We start from the raw sequence: 25728 nt of genomic DNA on the forward strand, positions 1-25728 counted from the left end.
GAAGGAAACCTCCTTTATAAAAATTTCACTTTCATTTTCTCCCAAAATTGGAGGAATTTGAAAGGAAAGAGAAAATTAAAAGCTGTCATTTATATTTACTTTCTCTTTCCTTCATTTCTTTCCCTTAAACCAAATACAGCAAAGTAAAATCTTTTTCCCATCGTTTTTTTCCTTTACTAATAATGAACCAAATAGGGCCTAAGGTAGGCGAAACGCAACCAATATTGCAAAAACGAAATTACACATTTGTAACATAATTACATATAATTAAAGATACATCACTTGAACAACAAAGTCGTTGTAGTATAGTGGTAAGTATTCCCGCCTGTCACGCGGGTGACCCGGGTTCGATCCCCGGCAACGGCGCATTTTTTTTGATTTTATGTATCTTTCCCTTTCAGAATTGTTTGGCTCCATTTCTCTTCCTTCAAATTGGAAGTGCCCGTCCATCACCATTTTGTCTCTCCTCCTCACTGATCAATTTGGTCATTGTTGATTCTGATTAACAATCTTCACCCCCCAAAAATGGCCAAAAATAACAGCTGGGCCAGAGAAAATCTAGCCAGCACCATGCATTTTCGCCTTCTTTTCTCTCATTTTTGCTTTTTTCTGCTTATTTTTCGGATAAACAAACAATCCCTCCTTCCTCTTGTTTGTGTGAAACAGAAGATTTTCCTATTCCAAATTTTATCTAAAAATCAAAAAAATAATAAAGAAATTGGGGTAGAAAATCTAACCCATGAATATTTAGATTAAATTGTTGATTTTTGTAATTCGAATTTCTGGGTTTTGGTTTCTGAAGAAAAAGGGAAATTGCACCCAGAAAAAAAAAAGTTAATTTGAGGGTAGGTTTTAAGAATAGTAAAATCCTACAAATAAAAAAGGAAAAGAAAAAAGAAAAAATGGGTGGTGGTGGTGGTGGCGGCGGAGGAAGTGGTGTAAGCAAGCCAAGGCAGCTTGATCAGACACCAACATGGGCTGTTGCTTCTGTTTGTGCTATTATTATTCTCATTTCTATTGTTTTGGAGAAAGTCCTTCATCATATTGGCTCGGTAATTCTTTTGTTTTTCGCCTTCAATTTTATTGTGTTTTGTCATTTGGTAGATGAATTTGTTTGTTTGAACTTTGATGCTGTGCTTGTTTAGATTTGTGGGTTCTTGTGACCTGCATTGCAACTATTTACCACATACCATCCAAGTAGGATCAAGAGAGGCTCGTCTTTGTATTTTTATTAGGTTTATCCATCTGCAGAAGGATTCCATTTAACAATGATTTTACCTAGTACTGTATCATGTTATGTAATGTATGCCTACCTTTTCTCTAAGAAGGTTGAAAACAGTTTATTTGACTAGTTTTGATTCGTAAAGTGGGATAAGTTTGCGTATATCTGGACAATCCCACATCCCTTGGCCGAGCCAATGGTGGGATAGTAATTGGGTTGATGTTGTTGATGCTATGAACCATATTGAATCACTTTTAACAACAGAAGGGGGCAGCGTTGTAACGTTGTTACTCTTTTTAGTTTGATGTTGTTTAAGGTTCTCTCTACACAAGTTTAGGTATGTGATATGATATGAATCATATGATCCATTGATTCCGAAAAATTGCATTTGCTCCTGTTGCATATACTTGTATGATGTTAGGAGTTTACCAGTGGAATGAATGAATACAAACTTTTCTATAAGGCGGTCTTACATAAAAGACCACCTTGGTATCATATAAGTTAAGCACTTGAACTAATTAGTTAAGCACATGAACTAATTAGTTAAACATTGAAACCAATTAGTTAAGCAAATAAATTATTAGTTAAGCAATTGAATCAATTAATTAAGCAACGTAACCAATTAGTTAAGAAATGGAACCAATTAGTTAAGCAACCAAAGTGGTCTTTCCGATAAGGCGGTCTTACACAAAAGTTGCTGATGAATGAATGATCAGCTAAATGGAAAAGGAACTTTGGATTCAATTTAATTAATTTGGCTGTTTGCATGTTAAGATTGTAAACTTCTGTAACCCAAAATAATTTCATGAGTTTAGCCTTTATATGTGTGCTAACTTCCTTCCCCTGTTGGTCATTGTGGTAATCAGTACTTTCATAAAAAGCACAAGAAAGCTTTATATGAAGCCCTCGAGAAGGTTAAAGCCGGTAAGCAGTATTTTTGGTTTGTAGAATCGTAGGATCTTTTCTCAAAGAAATAATCTGATCTTACAATTTGTGTACCAATGTGCAGAGCTGATGGTGCTGGGATTCATTTCTTTACTCCTGACATTTGGGCAAAGCTACATTATCAGTGTCTGTATTCCCGTGGAGCTGGCAGATACAATGTTGCCTTGTGCCTTTAAGCCCCAACAAATTAAACCTGAAGAAGGCAAAGGAGAACATAATCGCAGACTCTTATGGTATGAGCGTAGAATGTTAGCAGGAGGCGGAGGTCCTGTTGGATGTAAGGAGGTCAGTTGCTTATTTTTTTTATGCTTTACTCTACATGTTTTGTTTCTAGTATTCATCCTAAAGATGCAATTACTTTAGATTTCTACTCTCTTGATGAGTCTTGAACATTTCCGATGGAGCCAAAGATTCATTTGTTCTTTTGGTTGTGGGATGTAATGGACTAAATCAAAATGACTCTTAAAACCTCTTCGCTTTCTGTCCATGAAGTAGAAAATGGTAGTCCCGTTATCGCTTTTGGGTCAATTGGAAACAACCTATCTGCAATTGCAGTCTTGCAGAGGTAAGGTTGCGCACACCCGACCCCCCTTTACCCCGCTTCTTGCGAGAGCCTCTTTGAGGCAATGAGGTAATGATAATGATAATGAATGATGAGTCTTGAACATGTGTTAAGTAAGTTGGTCTCTGACCATCTAGTTAATTGTTAAGACTTCTCCTGGGAAGGTTGTCTTAATGACTAGTTCTTGTTTTGGAATCAATCTAATAGATCTCTCAAGAATCCAGTTAATTTTCCTCTTACATGAATCAATGTCAATGGCCATGGTTGTAAAATCTATTTTAAATCAATGCAAAAGAAAACAAGCTTGTAAAGGTTATAATTCACATTAATTCTTCAAAGCCTTTTACAGGCTATATGTTTCTGATCATAGAAATATGTAACATATTTTGTTTGGTGAGTTTTGTTGACATTTTTCATCAACAGGGATCTGTGCCTCTGATATCTGCTAATGGATTGCATCAACTACACATATTTATATTCTTCTTGGCAGTGTTTCATGTACTTTACAGTTGTATTACAATGGCGCTTGGGAGAATGAAGGTGAGGTTCTTTTTTTAAAAAAAGAAAAGAAAATGTGCTTCAAATGAGTTATTTAAGAAGAAATCTATAATTCAACGGGAAATTGTTTCAGTGTTGGGTTTGTTTATGGGCTTAACATAAATGCTATATGTGATTCTTTCTATGTAGATTCGCAGGTGGAAAGACTGGGAACAAGAGGCAGTGAACAGAGAAGGCGGTTTTGACTCTGGTATGCAAAATGTTTCCTTTGGATTATAATGTACTCCGTAATTCTTTTGTCTCGAATTTCTAATTGTTTTTAATTGACTAAAACTGGCGGCATTGGTCATCTTTCTGTCATCTTTCTGTTATCCAGCTTAATGAAGTCGTGCAATCTGTGCAGATGCTTCAAAGTTTCGACTGACTCATGAGACGTCATTTGTAAAAGGACACAGCAGCTTTTGGACTAAAAATGCCATTTTGTTTGGCCTGGTAATACTCAGCTAAGAATGTTGGTGTTGTATAGATTTATTCCTTACTAATAAGAAGAAATTTACAGGTCTGCTTTTTAAGGCAATTCTATAGAGCTGTTCGCAGATCTGATTACTTGGCACTGCGACATGGATTTGTTAGTGTATGTTCCTCAACTGACGGCAATTTTAAATCTTGTGTAATTTGTCCCTCTTGTTTAAAGCTACCGTACCAATCTTTTTCATAGGTTCACTTAGCTCCAGGAAGTAAATTTGACTTTCAAAAATATATAAAAAGATCTTTGGAAGACGACTTTAAAGTAGTTGTGGGTATCAGGTAAATACATACTTGTATATATTTTTATTTTCTCTGTTGTTATTATTGCCTGTAGTCCGCAAATTCTCTCTATCCCTGAACTCAATTTCATTTGTGATATTGGCAGTCCTTTGTTATGGGCATCAGCAGTCCTTTTTCTACTTCTTAACGTTGATAGTAAGTTTTTTCCCCTGCTGTTTTCTTTTTTCTGACTAGGTTTCAACGTGTTTTTACTAATTCTAGTCAATTATCATTGTCTTAGAATGGGATTCAATGATCTGGTTGTCCTTCCTGCCTCTCATTGTAAGAAACTCTCATATTTTCCTTGTATATATACTTGTCTTTTATGTTCTACAGTAAAAGGTTTTTATTTTTTATTTTTTTATCAACTGTGAGGGTGTTGCAGGTGATCTTGTCAGTTGGTACGAAGCTTCAAGCAGTCATAACACGGATGGCAGTTGAAATCACAGAAAGACATGCAGTTATCCAGGGAATGCCTCTTGTCCAGGTGTCTGATAAAAACTTCTGGTTTGGCTGGCCACAACTCATCCTGTATCTCATCCATTACGTTTTGTTTCAGGTATCATCCTTTATACTTCCCTAATAAATTACTCTTCCCCTGCTCGGAATTAATGATCACGTATACTAACGACTTAGTCATAGCTTTTCTGTGTACCTGAGTTATTTTAGCACAATTTCTAACGACTTTTTCCTCCTTGGTTCAGAATGCTTTCGAGATTACTTATTTCTTCTGGATATGGGTAAAGAACTTGTTTTTGCTTGCTTTTGTGAACCATGATAATATCATCCTTGTTGACTTGGAATGATTGTTCCATTTTTGCAGTATGAGTTTGGTCTAAGGTCTTGCTTCCATTCAAATTTTATCATGACTATAGTCAGAGTTGGTCTTGGGTAAGTCATTCAAATTAACATGGCTTGACAATTTGACATACACTTTGCATAAACCAAGAAAAAGCTCCAAGATTTTTGCTTCTGTATGTAACATTATGTAGAATTTTCTTGTATCGCAGGGTAGGAGTTCAGTTCATGTGTTGCTACATCACATTACCGTTGTATGCCCTTGTGACTCAGGTAAGCTACTGTATGTCTTTTGTTCCCTACATGGGGGATGTTTAACTTGGGTATGAAACTCAAACATTAATTTTGTTGGGATTGACAGATGGGATCAACTATGAAGAGATCAATATTTGACGAGCAAACATCAAAGGCTCTAACAAAGTGGCGTAAGAATGCAAAGAAGAAGAACGATGGGATCAAACCAGGACCTTTGCCGACCCAAAACCTTGGTGAATCTCCAAAACACAATGAAATGGATGACATGACTGCCACAGTAGATGTTCACAGCGAGGATCTTCTCGATCATGATCATCCATGACCTTCTGTAAATTTTTGAGGTTTTCTGGCAAAAAGTATTGAAGCTCAAGTTTGTAGCTGAAGATGCAGTGACATGAGAGTTTTTGGTGGCTGAAAAACAAGAAAGGAACAAAACTACATCTTTGACTGCTGAGCTCTTGTGGCTGTAAATGCCTGTAAAGGAAGCAGCATCATTCATGTGCTGCCTCGACGATTTCCATACTACATTCATTATATACACTGAAATGCTATTTTCTCTGTTAAGACTTGTTGTTTCAACCATTTTTGTGTGCTGTGTTTAGTAGTAAAGTTAGTGTATTGTTGCTTTCAACTTTGAGTGTTATACTGACAGAAGAAATGCACTGAAATGCTACTACATTCATTACACATTCGTTTAGTAGTAAAGTTAGTGTATTGTTGCTTTCAACTTTGAGTGTTATACTGACAGAAGAAATGGCATAGTGATAGCCCTGATTGGAGAAATTGAAGTAGATTACACATTCGTTTCAAAGTAGTTGCACCATATTGACATTTTATAACCAACATAAGTTGGTGGAGTTGGTGGGGAACTCACCTTGTAACTTGGAGGTCACAAGTTCGAGCCCCATCAACTGCGAAATGCTTGAGAGTGGCTCAAGCGATGACCTGCGGAGCTGGGCTGGTTAACCTGTGCTAGGTGCTGGTTCAGTTAGGGTCTCTTCTTCTTACCTATAAAAAAAAATAAAAAATATTGACATTTTATACTATTCATCTACAAACTCCAAATATTTGGTCTTGCATACACCCATTTCACCAAGGTTTTCATCATACAAATTCACCATACAAGTCGTAATCTATCTTTAGAAAGCCAATAAATAAGCAAAAAGTCATTTGATTTTTTTAAAGTACGTTGTGAAATCACCTTTTAATTTTTATGGGAGGATCGGAGAACTTCTCCATTTTCTGAATCAACGATTGTGATTGTGTGGAGCGGAAATTAGGGATGTTAAGATTTGTTTTCTTTATATGAACATTTGTCCCTATACCATGATATTTACAAGTCCGTTCAAAGGTTTGAGTGTTCAAAGGTTTGAGCAATTATGATTAATATTTTAACGTGTTTGAAGATGAATTTGATTGAGTTTTGGGGTGTTTAGATAAAGAAATAGGGTATTTGGGCTGCAAAAATGGATCAGGTAAGTCTCAATCTATTGTACTAGTCTTATATGCACGCGATGCGTGCGAAGATATATGAACATTGGAAGGTCTCAGTTCATCATTGATTTATATTGGACTAAGATAGAGAAATTAAATACATTCAAATCACCTAATAAAATCATACTTTACAATCACATCACAAACCCTCACAAACCCTTATACCAAATTACAACATTACAAAATCTGATGCCAAAAACTGCAAGCACAATGTTGAAGCTGTCGTCAAGAGTCGGTAGTCGATAATACCATCAACGGTTGAGAGATCGGTAGCTTCCATTCAGTGGCGGATCTTCAACATTTTTCTTTCGGGGGCCAACATAACTTAAACACGAAAAATATGTACGGGGCAGTATAAAAACAAGTATACAACTAGAATAAAAACAATACAACAGGAATATTATTTTGAAATTCATTATCTATATGTATATATGTATTATAATAAAATAATAATAAAAAAACTATTTCTATGAAGAAAGAAATGAGTGTCAGAACATCATGCTTACGTGAAAATTAAAATAATACAGGTCCAAGTTTTTAACAATTTAAAATAATCAATAAAATATTTTGTACTCAAACTTTAGGAGTTACTAATAAAATACGAGTAAGTATTAACAAACTTAACAAAAATCCTTGATTAAAGAAGAGAAGTACTCCCGATGTCAATTTGGAAATTAGAAAATTAGAGTTTGTTAAAGTTATTACATGCATTGATTTTTTTAATGTAAAAATTACATACAAAGACACATTCTCACAAAATTATGAATAAAAAATAAAAACTAAAAAATAAAAAGGTAAGTGGTGGGACCACTTGGGAGTAAGATTCTCTTGATGTCTATTTGCAATCGCTAACTGCTGTACCCGGGTACAGCCAGCTCTGGCTGTACCCCAAAAACGACACGCTCATATTGTTTGTTCATTCTTGTCGACTGTTTGTTCTTTTTTATTGTACTGTTTGTTCATTCTTATTGTACTGTTTGTTCTTTCTTGTTGTACTGTTTGTTCTTTCATGTTGTTTTTTAAATTCATCATCAAATTTTCATAATTGTCGCATTTTTTGTTCTTTCTTCAGGAATTTTATGTTCTTTTTTATATTGTTTGTTCTTTCTTGTTTATTTGTTTGTTTATAATAATCATATGGTTAATGTTCATAATTAAACTCTTCATTAATCTTTTATTCTTTCTTTTTGTATTGTTTGTTCTTTGAATTTTATGTTCTTTTTATATTGTTTGTTATTTCTTGTTTATTTGTTTGTTTATAATAATCATATGGTACGTTAATGTTCATAATTAAACTCTTCATTAATCTTTTACTCTTTCTTCTTGTATTGTTTGTTCTTTCTTGTTGTTTTTTAAATTCATTCATCAAACTTATTGTTGTATTGTTTGTTCTTTCATGTTGGCTTTAAAATTCATCATAAAATTGTTCATAATTGTTGTATTGTTTGTTCTTTTTTCTGGAATTTTATGTTCTTTTTTATATTGTTTGTTCTTTTTTGTTGAATTATTTGTTTTTTCTTGTTTATTTGATTGTTCACAATAAATATATGGTTAATGTTCATAATGAAATTTTTCATTTCATTGGTCTTTTATGTTTTTACAAGCGCCTATATTGTTTATTTCCAAATAAATAAATAAATGTTCATTTTCAAAATAATAAATGTTCATTCCAAATAAATAAATAAATGTTCAATTCCGAAATAGTAAATGTTCATTTCCGAAATAGTAAATGTTCATTTTTGTAGTTTATTTCCAAATAAATAAATAAATGTTCATTTCCAAAATAGTAAATGTTCATTCCAAATAAATAAATAAATGTTCATTTCCGAAATAGTAAATGTTCATTTTTGTACCAGTATTTTTCTTTCTTGTTGTATTGTTTGTTCTTTCATGTTGACTTTAAAATTCATCATAAAATTGTTCATAATTTTAGTATTGGTTGTTCTTTTTTCTGGAATTTTATGTTCTTTTTTATATTGTTTGTTCTTTTTTGTTGAATTATTTGTCCTTTCTTGTTTATTTGTTTGTTCATAATAAATATATGGTTAATGTTCATAATGAAATTGTTCACTTCATTGGTCTTTTATGTTTTTACAAGCGTCTATATTGTTTATTTCCCAATAAATAAATAAATAAATAAATGTTCATTTCCAAAATAGTAAATGTTCATTCCAAATAAATAAATAAATGTTCATTTCCGAAATAGTAAATGTTCATTTTTGTAGTTTATTTCCAAATAAATAAATAAATGTTCATTTCCAAAATAGTAAATGTTCATTCCAAATAAATAAATAAATGTTCATTTTTGAAATATTAAATGTTCATTTTTGTACCAGTATATTAATGTTCATTTTAAACAACACAAAACGACATCGTTTTGGATGGGGGTACAGCCAGCTTTGGCTGTACCCGGGTATAGCCAAAAATTTGCGGTCTATTTGATCGGTTGCTACTAGCTTACTATGGTATGTGAATCAGCTACATTTTAATCCTTACATTGCTGGGCTTTTTTGAGTTTGCTTTTTATTAAGGAATTTTTTTTGGGCTTTATGGGGGGCCAGGCCCCATATGGCCCCCCTGGAAAATCCGCCACTCCTTCCATTCGACATTAGTTCATTGATCATTTATCAAATAATTTCCTTGCGATTGCAATTTTTGTGAGAAAAAATATAATCAATAACTATATACTAAAAGACACATCAGAAATGATAAGTGTCATCTCCTGGTGAGTCCTAATATTTAATTTTTTTTATTTTAATAAACGTTGGAGAAAAATATATATGCCATAGCTATCAATCCTTATTATAGAAAGTTAATTGTATCCCATATTTCATATGCATTATATAAATTACTCCCTCCGTATTTTAAAAAGAGATATAATTCGACCGACACATAGTTTTAGGAGAGCGACTTGAATTTATTAAAATAAGATGAAAGTGGGTTAGTGGGTGAATTATTTATTATAGTAAAAAGATGATGTGAGTAAGTGTGGGGATCACAAGAAAGATAGAAATATTAATATAATGGTAGTGGGGCCTAAAATATGACAAAAAAGGAAAGTGTATCTCTTTTTAAAATATAGTCGTTTAAGGAAATCGTATCTCTTTTTAAAATACAGAGGGAGTATTATTTGCAAAAAAAAAAAAGTACTCCGTATTGATTCATATTAAGGAATAATTTTCGAAACTTTTTTAACAACATATTTAAACTTCTTTGTATTATATTAATTTAATAATGACTTAAAATCCTTTTGTCACACGAAAAATGAATGTATCGTATCTTCAAAAAATTTATTTAATAAAATTAATAACTTAAGTAAAAAAATAACTGGAATAGAGGTGAAAAGGGGAACAGAAAAAGTTACGAAAAGAGTAAATGTGAGAAACGTTTTTTATAAAGAACTAAAAGAGAAAAATATTAGCAAATTGTTACCTTATACTAAAAGTAAATATGAGAGTACACTTATTTCAAGGAATATAAGTTTAGATAAATTTAGTTAACTTAAGCCTTTGTTTTATTCGGCTGATTTTGTCCGAACTTATATTATATAAACTTCTATTACTATATACTAAAAGAGACACCAGGAATGGCACGTGTCAATTCCTGGTACGTTTTTTTCCTGCCAAAAATCACTTTCCCAAAAGTATCTGTTTTATTTTATTTATAGTATTTACCTTTTTTATAAACTATTTATGTATAGAAACAAAATTTAGTTTATAAATTATGGCAATAATAGATACGACGTAATAATGATTATTGTAAATTGGTAATATTTTAGTCAAAATCGCTATGTTAATAATGGAAAATATATAACTCAATATTTTGGTCAAATTACCATATTAGCATTTTAAATATGCTTATTAGATTAATAAATTTAAATTAATATGTTAAAAACGTTATAACTATGAAGTAGTTTGGAGGATATTCAATTAAATATTTTGTGAAAAAATATCAAAATCCGTGCGTGCACGGGATCTAATCTAGTATATATCTGAACTTAACTAAACTTATCTAAATTTATTTTATCTGGAAAAAAACTTATTTTGACTGAAATAAACATATTCGTGTGTTAAAATGTCTGAAAAAAACTTATTTTTTCTGAACTTATATTATCTGAACTTAACGGAACTTATCTTGTATGAAATAAGTCAAAATAAGTCGAACAAAATAGAGCCTAGGATAAGTTTTTTTTTTTATAAAAAAAGTATCTATCAAAGTACATTTTATATTTTAAAAAACGTTTTATTAAGTTTAGATATAATTTTAGATAAGATAAGCTAAGAAAATAAGTGAAAAATTAGGTGATGAACAAACACCTTAAATTAGTTTAAAAATGATTGCAAAATCAATTTCTTTGATTTTGCGAACAACATGATTTTTCATTCCAAAATTATTTATGTGAAACATATGGCCAAGATAAATGAGAAATGAGAAAAATTTAAGAAATAGAAATAGGAACCTAACATAAAATATTGAGTTATTTTTATAGAAAATATTACACAAATATATTTACTAAAAATAAAAAATTTAATGAAATAGTTCATTTAACAAAGTGATATTTTTTACCTTTGATTTGTCATTCCAAATTATTTAGGTGACCGATTTTGTAAAGAAAACAATAAATTGGCCAACATAAAAGGGAAAGTTTTATGAAATAAGGAAAATTGGGACTTAACATAATATTATTGGCATATTATTATATAAAATACTACCTTTACCAAAACTAAATTTTTATGAAATATTTCATTTAACAAAGTTAATTTTTTACTTTTAATTAGATGATTTTTACAAATTTAAGATACTTACCTAAAAAATATATATTTATGATTACTTATTTTTATCAAAATAATAATTAAATGATATGAAATGTTTTTCAAAAATATTATAACCATAAATTACATAATAATGTTTACTACAAGAATTAATAACATGAAACTTATTACAGAGTATTAAAATATATATTTATTTACACATTATAATACCTAGAAACAACCTTAATTTTTCTGAATTTTAAAAATAATTTTCATTAATAACTTAATTATTAGCAAAGAAAATTTGAATATACGTGATATTGTAAGTTATGGATCGTTATTTCATTTAATGATATCTATTGTAACTATTTCATTAAAATAATTCTATTAAATTCAAGGGTGGTTTGTTAATATTTTTGTGATTTGATTATAAAATTAATTGTACATACATTTTTGGAAATATTTTTGTTCATATTTCAAATTTTACTGAAAATTTAAAATTAATTAAATATATGGATTATATAAACATCAAATATTTCATTCTATAGTTTTAAATTGCAGTTGAATTATAATATCAATTCATAATTCAACTTAGATTTTTATTATTATTATATGTGTAATAAAAATCAAATCAAGTGGTATATGAAAAATTCATTTACGAAATATATTTTATTTTATTAACTTTTTTTTTTATAAATAATTGTCAGATTATTAATAATATTTACGGAGTATTAATCATCGTACGTTGTACGAGTCCTAAACTTATGACACCAAAAAACATTAATACTACAATTTTTTTTTGAACATACGAGATGATCTTTTAGTCTCTAATCGATTTTTGATAATTTAATTTATCTTTTGCCAAGTTAGATATTGTAAGGAAATCTAAGCATACGTTAGTACGTGGTAAATAGTACTTTACGAGTATTTGTTATGTTTACAGAACATCCTGAAGGGAAGAAAGTAAGTTGTCTAACAATCTATTATTGTTTCTGTTGCATGCAACACATTATAACAAAAAAAATATAAGGTAAAATGAGTAGGGATAATATTAATTACCGGCATCTGGTAGTCCTTCTTTATGAATCACATGCGTCTTGTCCCTTATCTAATCTACGATTGCAATCATAGTGTAGACACTGAGATTGAGATATACCCTGTCAACTTGTTTGTACAAAAATATGAATGATAATTAAATTTAATGCATCTGCACCGGACGAAAATCTAGAGAATTAAGAAAAAATTAGATAACACTAGCTTCTCTTCCAGATGTGATGACATCCCTTGTTTGTCATGTCGTCAAGATAATCCAGAGTCTCCAGTACTTCGACCCTGATTTGTCTGAAGATGGAAAACAAAATTAAAAAAGAGGATGAAACACACTAAAGAGGTGAGACATATTTATACAAATTATTATGACAAAATTAAAAAGATTAAAAATTACACAATAGCGCACATTGTAATACCTGAAATCTGAAACAAATAAAAAATTTCGTAATGTAAAATAAAAGGAGAACAACTTCGAAACAACGTTTTTAACTTGTTATTTCAGTATCAGTTCTCTTTCAAGACTCAAGCTTACTCTCAGACAAAAAACACACACAAGAAAAAAACAAAGCACAATTAATGTTGTTTCATTTCAACAAGTACGACAATATTGGTAACCAACAAAATGAAGAAATATAATCTAATATATTTTCCTTTAGCGAGTACGGTATGGAGACACCGACCCTCCTCAAAGTCATCTTTAGATGAATAAAGTAAATGGCAGGGGTAGGTGTCAAGTGATCGGGTAATGAGGTAGGCATGTCTAGTATTAATTGAGTATAAGTATCGAAGTGAAGGGTTGATCGATGAGAATAACTTTATGCTTGACACAGGTATGACGCATGGGGATGAAAATAATTTTTTCTATATACCCTTATTTGTTTTTACTTTTTTAATACATAAAACACTAAATGGGCCAAAAAAAAAAAAATTATCCATCATTATTTTTAATTAGAAAAATATTTATAAGCTCTATTTTAATGATAATTTTCTTCACCATAGTTTAGATTTATATAAATTTTAATTAGTTGGATAGTGAAACGTACATCGCACGGGTACTATACTACTCCCTCTGTTCCCATTTGATGTACCTATTTGAATTTTGGGATGGAAATTAAGAAAATGGAATCTTGTAATGATTAGGTGTAAGAGTAATGATTGAGTGTAAGTAAAAGTAATAAAGAAATGAAGAAAAGTAATAAAGAAATGAAGGAGAAAGAAGATATTTTTATTAAAGTAATAAAATAATCATAAAAATGAGATTGGGTGGGTGAATGGAGAAATATGAATTAATTAAATAAGGGATGGTGGGGAAATTTATGGTAAAAAAATCATATCAATAAATAGAAACAAGAAGATCAAATAAGAATGCTATTTATGAAAACAGGAAGGTCAAAGGGGAACAGAGCTGAGGGAGTAGTTCATATTAAGAATAAGAACAAATTAACATTTCAAATTAAAAAGGTAAAGTTTATAGTTATATATGAGTGAAATGTTAATTCTCTATACAATAATAAGATTAAATTATGTGCACACAAATATTTAGAAAGCAATAATAAATTTGAACTACACTACCTATACCGAAATCAAAGAATTATAACAAAAAGGAATCGGTAAAAAAATTCATTTTCTCTCATATTTCTGTTAGAATATATATGGCAATATATTTTCATTAATTAGTAAATATTCTATGTGATCATAATTGATTGTAATTGATTATGTTAGTCAAAGTATCCTAATGTGTCGGAGTAGCATGGTTGACGTAATTTAATTTGCAGAATAAACGCCATCATTGGCTCATTGTACAATGTATATATTACACATTCCAGAAATGGAAATGCTACGAAAATAGTTCTTTTCAAGTCTAATTAATGGAAATGGCAACATAGAATATTTACTAATTAATGAGAATATATTGCCCAAAAATTAAATTTGTTGAGTTAGTCATTGATAAGTTAGTCATTAATTAAACATGCATACAAATCAATTACAGAAACTCCTCGGCAGAAAAAACAGACACTTTTAATTAGCTTTCTTAACAAAACAAATAGCATAGAAAGCACAATTGAACAGGTTTTGGATCCTCTAGAGTTCTAAAATAACTCTAGAAGGTAGAGTTTGGTTCATATATTATCTTTCCAAAATTCCCCCTATTTTTTCTCATTAATATGAGCCATTGATTTTAAAATGTATGGTTTAGATACACTCTACCTTGTAGAGTTTTATTAAAACTCTAGAGGATCCGGAATAAATTAAACACGTACACAAAACACACACAAATTCAAGCTTTATATCAAATTCGATATCAAAATGCTTACCTGCTAACCAAAATTAATTACATTTAACAAAAATCATAAATAAAAAAATAAAAAGGTTGAAATTCAACTTTCACAGATTAAATCAAACAACTTTCTCAACTAACTAAACTATACTAATTAATCAGAAGATAACCAAAATCATTGATAATAGAACAAAAATCGTAAAAAAAAAGCATGTTAGAATAATGTCTTGAATCGGTCAAGCCTCGTACTACAACACCACATCACGGGGATCTCGCTATGGTATTTGTTATTCTGGACTAGGGCTATCTGTTTTGGGCCTAGTTGAAGGAAATAATGCCCTTGGTCCAAGTATGCATTCTATGTTAAGTCTAATAAATGCGGTTCAGTATTAATTAACAAGTTAATAATTCAGTGAGATCAAGTGAGCTGAATGCCTAGCTAGAGGCCGCTTCAGTCCAAGTGGAATTAATGATATTAATCCACAGCTTACTCTTGACTGAACCCGTAGGGTCACACAAATAGTACGTAAACGGATCAAGTATTTAATGGCATTAAATACTCCATCTATGGATATTCGGAATCGACGGATCTTGGTTTCAGTGGGAGCTGAGATCGTCACAGGCAAGAAATGAATACTCCGGAAACGATGATATTGCCGGAAACGGAAATATGGATCGTATCGGAAATATAAATATTATCCAAGTCGTATATATTGCCAGAATCGGAAATATTGCCGGAAACGGAAATATTGTCAGAATCGGAAATATTATCGGAATCGGAAAATAATTCCTGAAACGGAAATATTAAATATTTGTTCGAAACGGAAATTGATTCCGGAATCGGAAATATTAAATATTGTTCGTATCGGAAATGAATTCCGGAATCGGGAATTTAATCGGAAGCGTATCGTACGAATTAGCATCGGACGAGGCCCGCTAGACGAAGGCCCAGCACGAAGCCAGGCCGTCGCCCAGCGAGCCAACGCGCACCAGCGCACGCCAAGCCTCGACCAGGCCCAGCGCAAGGCCAGGCCCAGCCAAGGCCTTGGGCGCGCGCGCGGGAGCACAGCAGTGGGCCGAGCGCTGTGCGCCTAGCGTGGGCCGCAAGGCTTGCGCGGGTGTACGGTGCTCGTGCAATGCTTGTGCGGGAATCCTGAAGCAATCAGGATTCGAAGTGTGATTAAATCCTAAAACTATTAGATAATGATTATTTAATTAGAGTCCTAGTAGGGTTATAATTAAATAAATTAGTATCCTAATAGGATTCCAAAACCCTTTCCATAACTCTATAAATAGGTGCCTAGGGTCACATATTTTAATAGATTATTCAAGTATTCAAAGTGAGTTTTTGAGAGAAAATTCAGACACATTCCTTGACTAAAAGTGCCGAAAATCTTTAGTACCTTAAGGGCGATTCTAGTTGGTCAATCTTAAGGCGGATCCGGACGTACTGTGGACTATCTACGGAGGGACGACACTTGGAGTCCTAAAGACTTGTTCTTGTTCGGTTTGGGCGCAGCTAGGGAAGACACGCAACAAAGAGTATGCATCTAAACTATGCTATATGATTATGTGTAAATAATATGTATTCCTGGCTAAATGGTTTTTCCGCATGATTTATGAATTGTCATATGTATCATAACCTAACAGTGGTATCACGAGCCTCTTATTATTTTCATAATCTAAATTGCATGAACATGGTTAAATATTACAAATTTGCAAGAATTAAAAGGGGTGATTAATTTTCGTAATTGTTAATTAATTGCAAATTGCGTTTATTTAATTATACGTACGCAGTTTTTCGGCAGTTTCTTCGTTACTCATCCAAATCGAGTGATTTTTGTGTCAATTCCGCATGTAAAAGGCATTCTAAAATTTTGACAAAAATAATATTTTTCTGCCGAACCCAGAATTCTCAAATTCGAAGCCTAACTATGAATTTTCGAAGGTTTTAGTTTTTCGAATGCAAAATTTCGTAAATTTAAGATGTTAAATTAAATATTTGCGATTCTTGTTGATAAATCTTGAATTTTTGATTGACCTACTGTATATGTTTAACAAGTTTGAATGCCTAACCTTGTTAATTATGCAATCTAATTTGTAATTATGATTGATTTGTTGAAAATTAGAATAATTTAGAATTAATTTGATTTTCATAATTAATTATAATTTAATTAGAAACCTATGATTAAAAACCACCATAAAATTGTAAATTTATGATAAATTTTAAATTTTTATGACCTAGGCTTGAATCCATGATAATCGGAAATCAATTGAATAATAAATTTTCGATTTTTCGCCCTAAAATTGTGAAATTAATATTAATTTATTAATTTGTCATTAATTTTAAATATAAATTTTAAATTTTAATGCGATTCGTTCATATAACTTGCACGCACAAAGCAATGGACGCTTCGTGTTACCCTTAAGGGGTGTTGTATAGTGCGGGCATGCGACGACGAGCAAGGGAGCTCGTCGCCCGTGCGGCACGAATGCAATGAGCAGGGGCATGGTGCACGAGCACAAGGCAGCAGCCCTGCCTTGTGTCGTGGGCCACGAGCTATGGATGAATGGGCATGGGCGAAGGCAAGGCATGGCAGTCGCGTGTGGGCAGCAAGCGAGCTGCGCCACAACGCGCACTGCCTCGCGCAGCCTCGCGCGCAGCGAGCGCAAGCTCGCGTGCCACGAGCGCTGCGCCCAGCGTCGATCGCGCGCAGCGAGCAATTGCTCGCGCACAGCGAGCGATGGCTCGCGCACAGCGAGCGATGGCTCGCGCACAGCGAGCGATGGCTCGCGCACAGCGAGCGATGGCTCGCGTGCATCGAGCGCTGGAGCGCGCGCAGCGAGCGCTGGCGAGCGCGCACAGCGAGCGATGGCTCGCGTGCATCGAGCGCTGGCGCCCGCGCAGCGAGCACAAACTTGTGCGATGGCTTGCGATGGGTAGATGCAGCAGCTATGCGACGAGCGCATGGGCTGCGCGCACATGGCCAGCGATGGCTGTGTGCGTGTGGCCCATGGGCGTGTGATGCGTAGGGTGTTTGCGTTGCGATTAGATCGTTTTGAATGTTTAATTTGAAATTTTCAGTTCACGTAATTTTAATTAATTTTAAAATTAATAATTTAAATTATTTTCTTGGATTTTAATTTTGAATATTGTAATTATAATAAATTTTATTTATTCTAATTATTTTACTAAAATTAAAATCATGAATTAATTTAAATACGACTGAAATCAAATTAAAATTTTTGGATTCAATTATAAATTTATATGGGCTTTAAATTTTAATTAAATTTGTATGTTTCCGGTTAGACTTGAAATACATTTTTATGTTTAAAATTAGTAAAGCATATGAATTTATTGGTTTAAGTGGGAGCGCTTTTAGTCATAAACCTTTGATTAGGTCTACGAATCCTTAAGGTTAAAACAACTTGATTAGAATTAATAAGGACTGAATAATTGGTAGATTATTGGTGCCCTTGATTAATTGCTGCAAATGTTTACGTGATGCATAATGTGTTTTACTAACCAGCTATGTGGGCCATTCATGATAATGAATGGGTGAATGGTATATATTGTATATGTACTGTTTTGCAGGTTATGAAGTGACTAGTATGGCCCAAATAGGATAGAAAATATGGTCTGCGCACCATTAATTTGAATGTAATTGGTCTAAAGTACCAAAGTTATTTTTCAATTCAAATATGGTCTGCGTACCATCAAATAGTTGTAATTAGTTTTAATTATAGCTTATCCTATTTGAAGAAAATGGTGCCTCCCACGGAGATTTTCAAGACGGACTTTGAAGTCAAAGCTTCAAGCTGAAGTCGGGCCATACTAGATCACATTTATCTTATGCATGCTTTAAGTTATTTATTGCTTTAAATATGTCTTAATTATGGATAAGATTGTGGCTTGATTATGTTGCATGATTAAGGATTTTAGTTCACTTAAAATCTAACCAACATAGTAAGAGTCTTAAGTTCCAAACTTAAAAATTGAGTTAAAAGGTGCCATGCCAAAATATACACTTGCTTGGATATCCTTTACATCAATCTAGTAATAGTTTTCGCTCAGCGAGGTGTTACTTATTGGTCCTAAAGGGGCAAGGTACACAAATAATTGTGAGTACATGTTAGTTTTGGTGAAACTCAACGATATAAGTAAGGAGTCCTTTTATGTCGTGGCAAAATCGATAGGTTTACCTAATAAGTTCTTAGACGTACCTATCAACCAAGAGTAGTTTCTAGACTATTAGCAAAAGGCTTTTGCTTACCTAAAATGTTTTAGAATTGAGTCGACAAACTGTGCTTAATTCTTCAATGGTTTTAGGGTCTTGGAATCATTTTATTCACACCTGCCGGAACACATAATTCGAATAAAATGCTAATGACTTATTTAAATTGCATGATTGCTTTCATTTTCAAGTTATTATTCATGATAAATGTTTAGACTTTGCATGCTTCAATGTATGTTTTAATTATTGTTTATAATTAAATATCTTGCACTGCAAAAAATCCTTTTAGAAAGGTAACAGTAAATTTTCTCGATTGGTAGTGAATCCAAGAACGATTCACGGAAATGAGAGAAAGTGAGCAATTTAAAATGTACGTTTCTTATAGCGACTTTTATGGTTGTTTTCGAACATCAAAGTCGAATGGCAAACTAATTGGTGCTTGTGAATTCAAAATACACTGTAGTTTTGAGATCATAAAGCATTGAGTTTAATACGCTCAGCTTTACCAATGGTTAACAACCTAATATCTTTGTCCATTTAATTCTCGAATGAGTCTAGTCACTAGACATTCGAATAGATCGATGCTTAGAGAACTTTAGAAGCTTCTGGTAAGATCATCTAGTTGAAACTTAATATTCAACATAAATTAAATGGTAAGAACCTTGTTGGGGTGACATTGGACATGTCTAACAAAGTATAAAAGTCAACACTAAGGAATTCAATTCTTAAGACTATAAGAAAGGGTACAAGAAATAGGAAAACGAGGAACAAATGAAAGGAATTTACGATTCCGTTTCTACCTATAAGTTTATGTTCAAAGAGAAGTGACCTAGCAATCAAACTTCCTTGGTATCATATACCGCTTGAGGTTCTTACTTCGGTAATAACTCAAACAACGGAAGCTAGGATACACTAATGACCTACAAGTGGGAAATGAAGCATGGCAATGCTACATTAGTTGTAGGGTCATCTAGTTTGTTTTAAGTCCTTTCAAAGGCTGGAACTTAATGGCTATTTTGTTCCATAATCAGCATACCTAAATTTCTGCTTCAAACACAGAAAGACTCACATTCAAGAAAAACAAAAACAATGTTTGTTTGTTTATTTGAATGAAATGGTCAATTACAGGTTGAGTCAATATGCTTGATTAAAACAAACAACTCTTTAAAGAACTTTACTAGGTTCAAATCAACCCCTTGATTTGAGTTCCACTAATCTTTGGCATTGTTGCTTAGACCATATCAACAAGTTAACATTCAAAAGCTCTATTTTGATGGACTTTTGAAAGTTGATTGATTTCTAGATCATTTTAAGACAACTAGTCTTACTTGTTGAAAGTAACAAAAGATATGAACTATTGTTAGAACGCCTAGACAATAGAGTTCAAAGCTAAAGAAAGATTTTATGACTTTATTATTTCACATGGATTTGAGTGAATACAGGTTTATTTACTCAAATGTGATATAAGTTGAATCTGTTTGGCTAGTTCAAAGATTCAAAAGTATAAAATCCACTTGGCAAGAAATCATAAAGATCTAGGTTAGATCATGTTGATGATTACTTGAGACCAAATATGATCATCAATGATTGTGTGTTGTAATTTCACAATCTAGGTCCATAAGATATGGCATATCTTAGTTGGAATAATCGAAGTCAATTAGTACTTGATTCGATTAATGATGAATCATAAAGACTTTTCCTATAATTTCTAAAACAAAATGCTCAACTACCACCAAACTAAACCAAATTCGTCAAAGCTATTGAAAAGTAATTTCAGAATAACTTTTCATAAAATATATCTAGAGAGTTGCAAAACTCAGTGGGAGCTTAGTGTTTGTCATTCGACAAACTAAGGCCCAAGTATAGATATATGTTTCATTATGATATATTCAAATGAGACACAAGGGTATTGTTTCTACCACGAATTTTTGAGAACATAATGTTTGTTTGCTCGAAATAATGTCCTTTTGGAGATTCGTTTCCAAAATGACAAGTGGGAGAAAATAGACCTCGAAAGTCTTCGAGGCGAACAACAAACATAAACGGACATTCCGGAGGCTTTTCGAAGTGCTTCAGAAAATCCGAACTTATTCTTTAAGGACTTTAGAAGTGGCTTTAAAGAATAGACATCTCTTAGAAGACTTTACAAGTGCTTCAAGGAGAACAGAATATTCAAAGGACTTTCAAGTGGCTATTGATATTCTATTGTTTGATGTTCTATACCCTAGTAGGCATAGAGTTCAAGTCACTGGAACTATGAGATTCTTCTATTAGATAGTGAAGAAACATGGAGTTCAGGTCACTGAAACTATGCAATTCTTCTATTAGATAGTAAAGAAACCTACAACTTGCAGTCAAACTAAAAGAAGTGACTTGTAAGAAAGCTATGACGAAACCCAGATGGTTAGAGGCCATATATAGACTATATGTTTAATTGGTTAAAGGCCATAAAACATACTCAATGTTTTGATGACAAAATTGAAATTTTGTTGATTTGCAAGAATAGTTTCACACCTATTGGTTGCAAGTTTGTTTTAAAGGATAAAAACCATCAAACATTGAATTGTGTTCACACACAAAGCTAGATTAGTTGCTAAAAGTTACAAGCAAATTCACCGTGTGGATTGTGTTGAAACCTCATGCATAATCGTAATGCACAAGTCTATATTCAAGCAATGATTGCATATTGGTACATATAGAAATTGGATGACAAAACGTATTCCTCAATCAAATGTTGGAATAAACTATGTACATGGTATGTCATAGGATTTGTGGATCCAAATAAATGCTTGAAAAGGAAAGCTAGCTTATAAAATCTAAGTACAGATTTAAGCAAGCAATTGGGAATTGGAACTGTATTTTAAGTGAAGCTAATAAGCATTTTAGTTTCATAAAATATACATGATTCTTATAGATGTATAAGAAGTTTAGTGGGAGTACATAAAAACTTATTTGGTCCTATGTGTATCACACACATATCTCTCTATTGTGAAATAACATTCAAATGCTAATGACTTAGATTTGAAATTATTCATCAATAATGGACCATGGCGAAACTTAGTACATATTGGGTATTAAGATCTATTTACAAAGATCTTATGATATTGTTTTAGATTAAGTAATGGCATTTACTAAATCAAACACGAAAGTCTCCATTGGAGATATTCGACCCATGTGAATAAATCTAAGTAAAGGATGTTTGAACTATGTATAAGCATTTACTAAGTTAAACATCAAAGAGTCTAAATGAGATTCTTAACCTATATTATATGTCAAAGAATTTAGCTGAATTTAGTATCTACTGAAATTGAATGAGCTAAAGTTACATGAATAGAATTCAATTGGGAAATATTCTGCAAAAGAATTTATCATGTATGATATAATATGAGGATCGCCAAAAACGTATCGTATGACTTTAGGCATGACGAACATATACCAATCTCTATTGATCTAAGTGAAGATCAACTAGATTGAGATCAAGAATACTTATGGTACTTGAAATGGTACATAGGAATAGTTCTTGATTCAAGGAAATAAAGATATGCTAAATATTGATGCTACACGCATAAACACTGGCAAAGGATCAAGAAAGACCCTTTGGAGTTAACCATTGATAAGGACGAGCTATAGAGCATCGTGTTTTGAAATGGCAACATGGATTGGAGACCATGAGTTGTTGCGTGGGAAATTAAAATATTAATTTCTATGTTCTAAGATACAGCTGGAAAGTCTTCCACATGTCTGTGAACTGCTTGGATAAGTAAATCCAAACAAAGCATCACTAGCAACCTAAACAGTTGAAGTAAAAGTACTTATTGCCTAAGAAGCAATAAAACAGAGTTGTTTATATTAATGAGTTCTTCATTGAACTTTGGTGGATCACATGTCTACTAACTTGATGGCTCTTCATTGCAAAATGCGTAGAACCACTATCGAAGTAAGAAAGACTAGATCACATAATAAACAAACTCGAAAAGATCTTATCATCATATCTCAAAGAACATTCGATGAAAAGGATGTTAAGATTGTCAAAGCATGATAACTAAACCTATGCAACAAGTGAGAAGCAACACTCACGTTGTAGCACTGGAAATCAAGCATAGCTTTGAATTCCATGAAATGTTTTAAAGATGGGTTAGAGGCCCATGGTTGTAAAACATTGGGGTTGAACATTTATCATATATGAAATGTATTCTCATATTCCATTTAATCTTGGTTTAGTATTAAATGATGAGTCCCTTCAAATTTGACGAAATATTCAAGATAGACTGTCAGGACCAGTCCTGTGACTAAGAAATGTCTATCAAGTGAACTTGAATGTCAAAGGTTGAAAATGGTCCCTAGTCGGAGTTTTCTATAAAATTGGACGCATAGAAAACGTTAGACGATTAGAATGCAAGATGACTAGTAGTTATGTTTCTTGAACTATGTGGACATGGCAATGTCATAATCATTTTCATAGATACTTACTTTGGGAAGACTAGTATCGGACAAGACCTATGAAACTTTACTGTAAGAGATGAAAATCTGTCATAAGTAAATTTCATTAAAATTATTAGACACTAAATCCTCAATACCTGAGTGATTTGAGATTACTTGTTTGAGAACTGGTTGCTTTGACGTTGACCAACCGTCGCACCGTAAAAGGAGGCTATAAAGGCAACGCTCAGGTAATCACCTATCAAACGAAGTCTAATCTCAAGATCACAAGATTGGGATTGTCCTCCCATAAATCGGGATGAGATGCTTAAAAGTTGTACAAGGCCACTCGGAGAGCTAGAAACTGTGAAATGCATGGTCGTGCTCGGATGAATCATAGGCTATGATTATCTGTTTATTTGATCAGTTGAACTCTGAAACCGAGGAACACCTCTGGACATAATAAGGATGACAACTCTTACCTTATGTTCAAGAGCAAGCATCGAGCGACAAAGGAATTAGGAAATGCACACTTTTCCCTAAGGACAAGTGGGAGACTGAAGGAAATAATGCCCTTGGTCCAAGTATGCATTCTATGTTAAGTCTAATAAATGCGGTTCAGTATTAATTAACAAGTTAATAATTCAGTGAGATCAAGTGAGCTGAATGCCTAGCTAGAGGCCGCTTCAGTTCAAGTGGAATTAATGATATTAATCCACAGCTTACTCTTGACTGAACCCGTAGGGTCACACAAATAGTACGTAAACGGATCAAGTATTTAATGGCATTAAATACTCCATCTATGGATATTCGGAATCGACGGATCTTGGTTTCAGTGGGAGCTGAGATCGTCACAGGCAAGAAATGAATACTCCGGAAACGATGATATTGCCGGAAACGGAAATATGGATCGTATCGGAAATATAAATATTATCCAAGTCGTAGATGTTGCCGGAAACGGAAACATGGTACGTATCGGAAAATATTATCGGAAATGGAAATATTGCCAGAATCGGAAATATTGCCGGAAACGGAAATATTGTCAGAATCGGAAATATTATCGGAATCGGAAAATAATTCCGGAAACGGAAATATTAAATATTTGTTCGAAACGGAAATTGATTCCGGAATCGGAAATATTAAATATTGTTCGTATCGGAAATTAATTCCGGAATCGGGAATTTAATCGGAAGCGTATCGTACGAATTAGCATCGGACGAGGCCCGCTAGACGAAGGCCCAGCACGAAGCCAGGCCGTCCCCCAGCGAGCCAACGCGCACCAGCGCACGCCAAGCCTCGACCAGGCCCAACGCAAGGCCAGGCCCAGCCAAGGCCTTGGGCGCGCGCGCGGGAGCACAGCAGTGGGCCGAGCGCTGTGCGCCTAGCGTGGGCCGCAAGGCTTGCGCGGGTGTACGGTGCTCGTGCAATGCTTGTGCGGGAATCCTGAAGCAATCATGATTCGAAGTGTGATTAAATCCTAAAACTATTAGATAATGATTATTTAATTAGAGTCCTAGTAGGGTTATAATTAAATAAATTAGTATCCTAATAGGATTCCAAAACCCTTTCCATAACTCTATAAATAGGTGCCTAGGGTCACATATTTTAATAGATTATTCAAGTATTCAAAGTGAGTTTTTGAGAGAAAATTCAGACACATTCCTTGACTAAAAGTGCCGAAAATCTTTAGTACCTTAAGGGCGATTCTAGTTGGTCAATCTTAAGGCGGATCCGGACGTACTGTGGACTATCTACGGAGGGACGACACTTGGAGTCCTAAAGACTTGTTCTTGTTCGGTTCGGGCGCAGCTAGGGAAGGCACGCAACAAAGAGTATGCATCTAAACTATGCTATATGATTATGTGTAAATAATATGTATTCCTGGCTAAATGGTTTTTCCGCATGATTTATGAATTGTCATATGTATCATAACCTAACACTAGTTTCTAGGCTTTTTCCGCATCTGTATAGAGAGTACTATATAAACTCTCTAGGTCATAACCTAGTCGTATTCTGTAATATGTACTCTTCAAGATCAATAAAAATTTCCTCCCCTCTGCATGTGGACGTAGCTAACACATTGTTAGTGAACCACGTTAAATCTTTGCGTTCTTTATTTACGTTATTTAATCTTTCTATGCATCCTTTATAACAAACTGGTACTAGAGCTGGATCTGTTCTAGAGTTTGAAATTTCAGTGAGAAAGATGTCTGGTATTAACGTGAAGGTTGAGAAATTTACCGGGAGTAATAGTTTCAGTTTATGGCGGATCAAGATGGGAGCCTTGTTGAAACAACAAGGGATGTGGGCGCCGCTTTATAGGAAGCTGACAGATCCAATCACCGATGAGATGGTCATTCTGGAGGAGAAGGCACACTCGACGATTATGTTGTGTCTTGCTGATGATATCATCA

General features: G+C 33.2%; 1 protein-coding gene and 1 non-coding gene across 2 annotated transcripts; both read left to right on the forward strand.

Moving 5' to 3' along the window:
• Positions 1 to 60: 60 nt before the first annotated feature.
• On the forward strand, positions 61 to 5814 carry LOC110789799 (MLO-like protein 9). The gene is made up of 15 exons (XM_021994500.2): positions 61 to 1052; positions 2089 to 2146; positions 2232 to 2452; positions 3153 to 3269; positions 3417 to 3477; positions 3631 to 3719; positions 3787 to 3861; positions 3946 to 4034; positions 4141 to 4190; positions 4276 to 4316; positions 4420 to 4593; positions 4739 to 4774; positions 4858 to 4925; positions 5045 to 5105; positions 5194 to 5814. Exons 1-15 carry the CDS (start codon positions 903 to 905, stop codon positions 5407 to 5409), a joined length of 1506 nt encoding a protein of 501 aa, XP_021850192.1. The 5' UTR covers positions 61 to 902; the 3' UTR covers positions 5410 to 5814.
• Positions 295 to 366, forward strand: TRNAD-GUC (transfer RNA aspartic acid (anticodon GUC)). Its single transcript has one exon. It is a non-coding gene; the product is annotated as a tRNA-Asp (tRNA).
• Positions 5815 to 25728: the final 19914 nt, after the last annotated feature.

The sequence above is a fragment of the Spinacia oleracea genome, chromosome 5 (assembly GCF_020520425.1).
Source record: "Spinacia oleracea cultivar Varoflay chromosome 5, BTI_SOV_V1, whole genome shotgun sequence".
NCBI classification, from domain to species: Eukaryota; Viridiplantae; Streptophyta; class Magnoliopsida; order Caryophyllales; family Amaranthaceae; genus Spinacia; species Spinacia oleracea.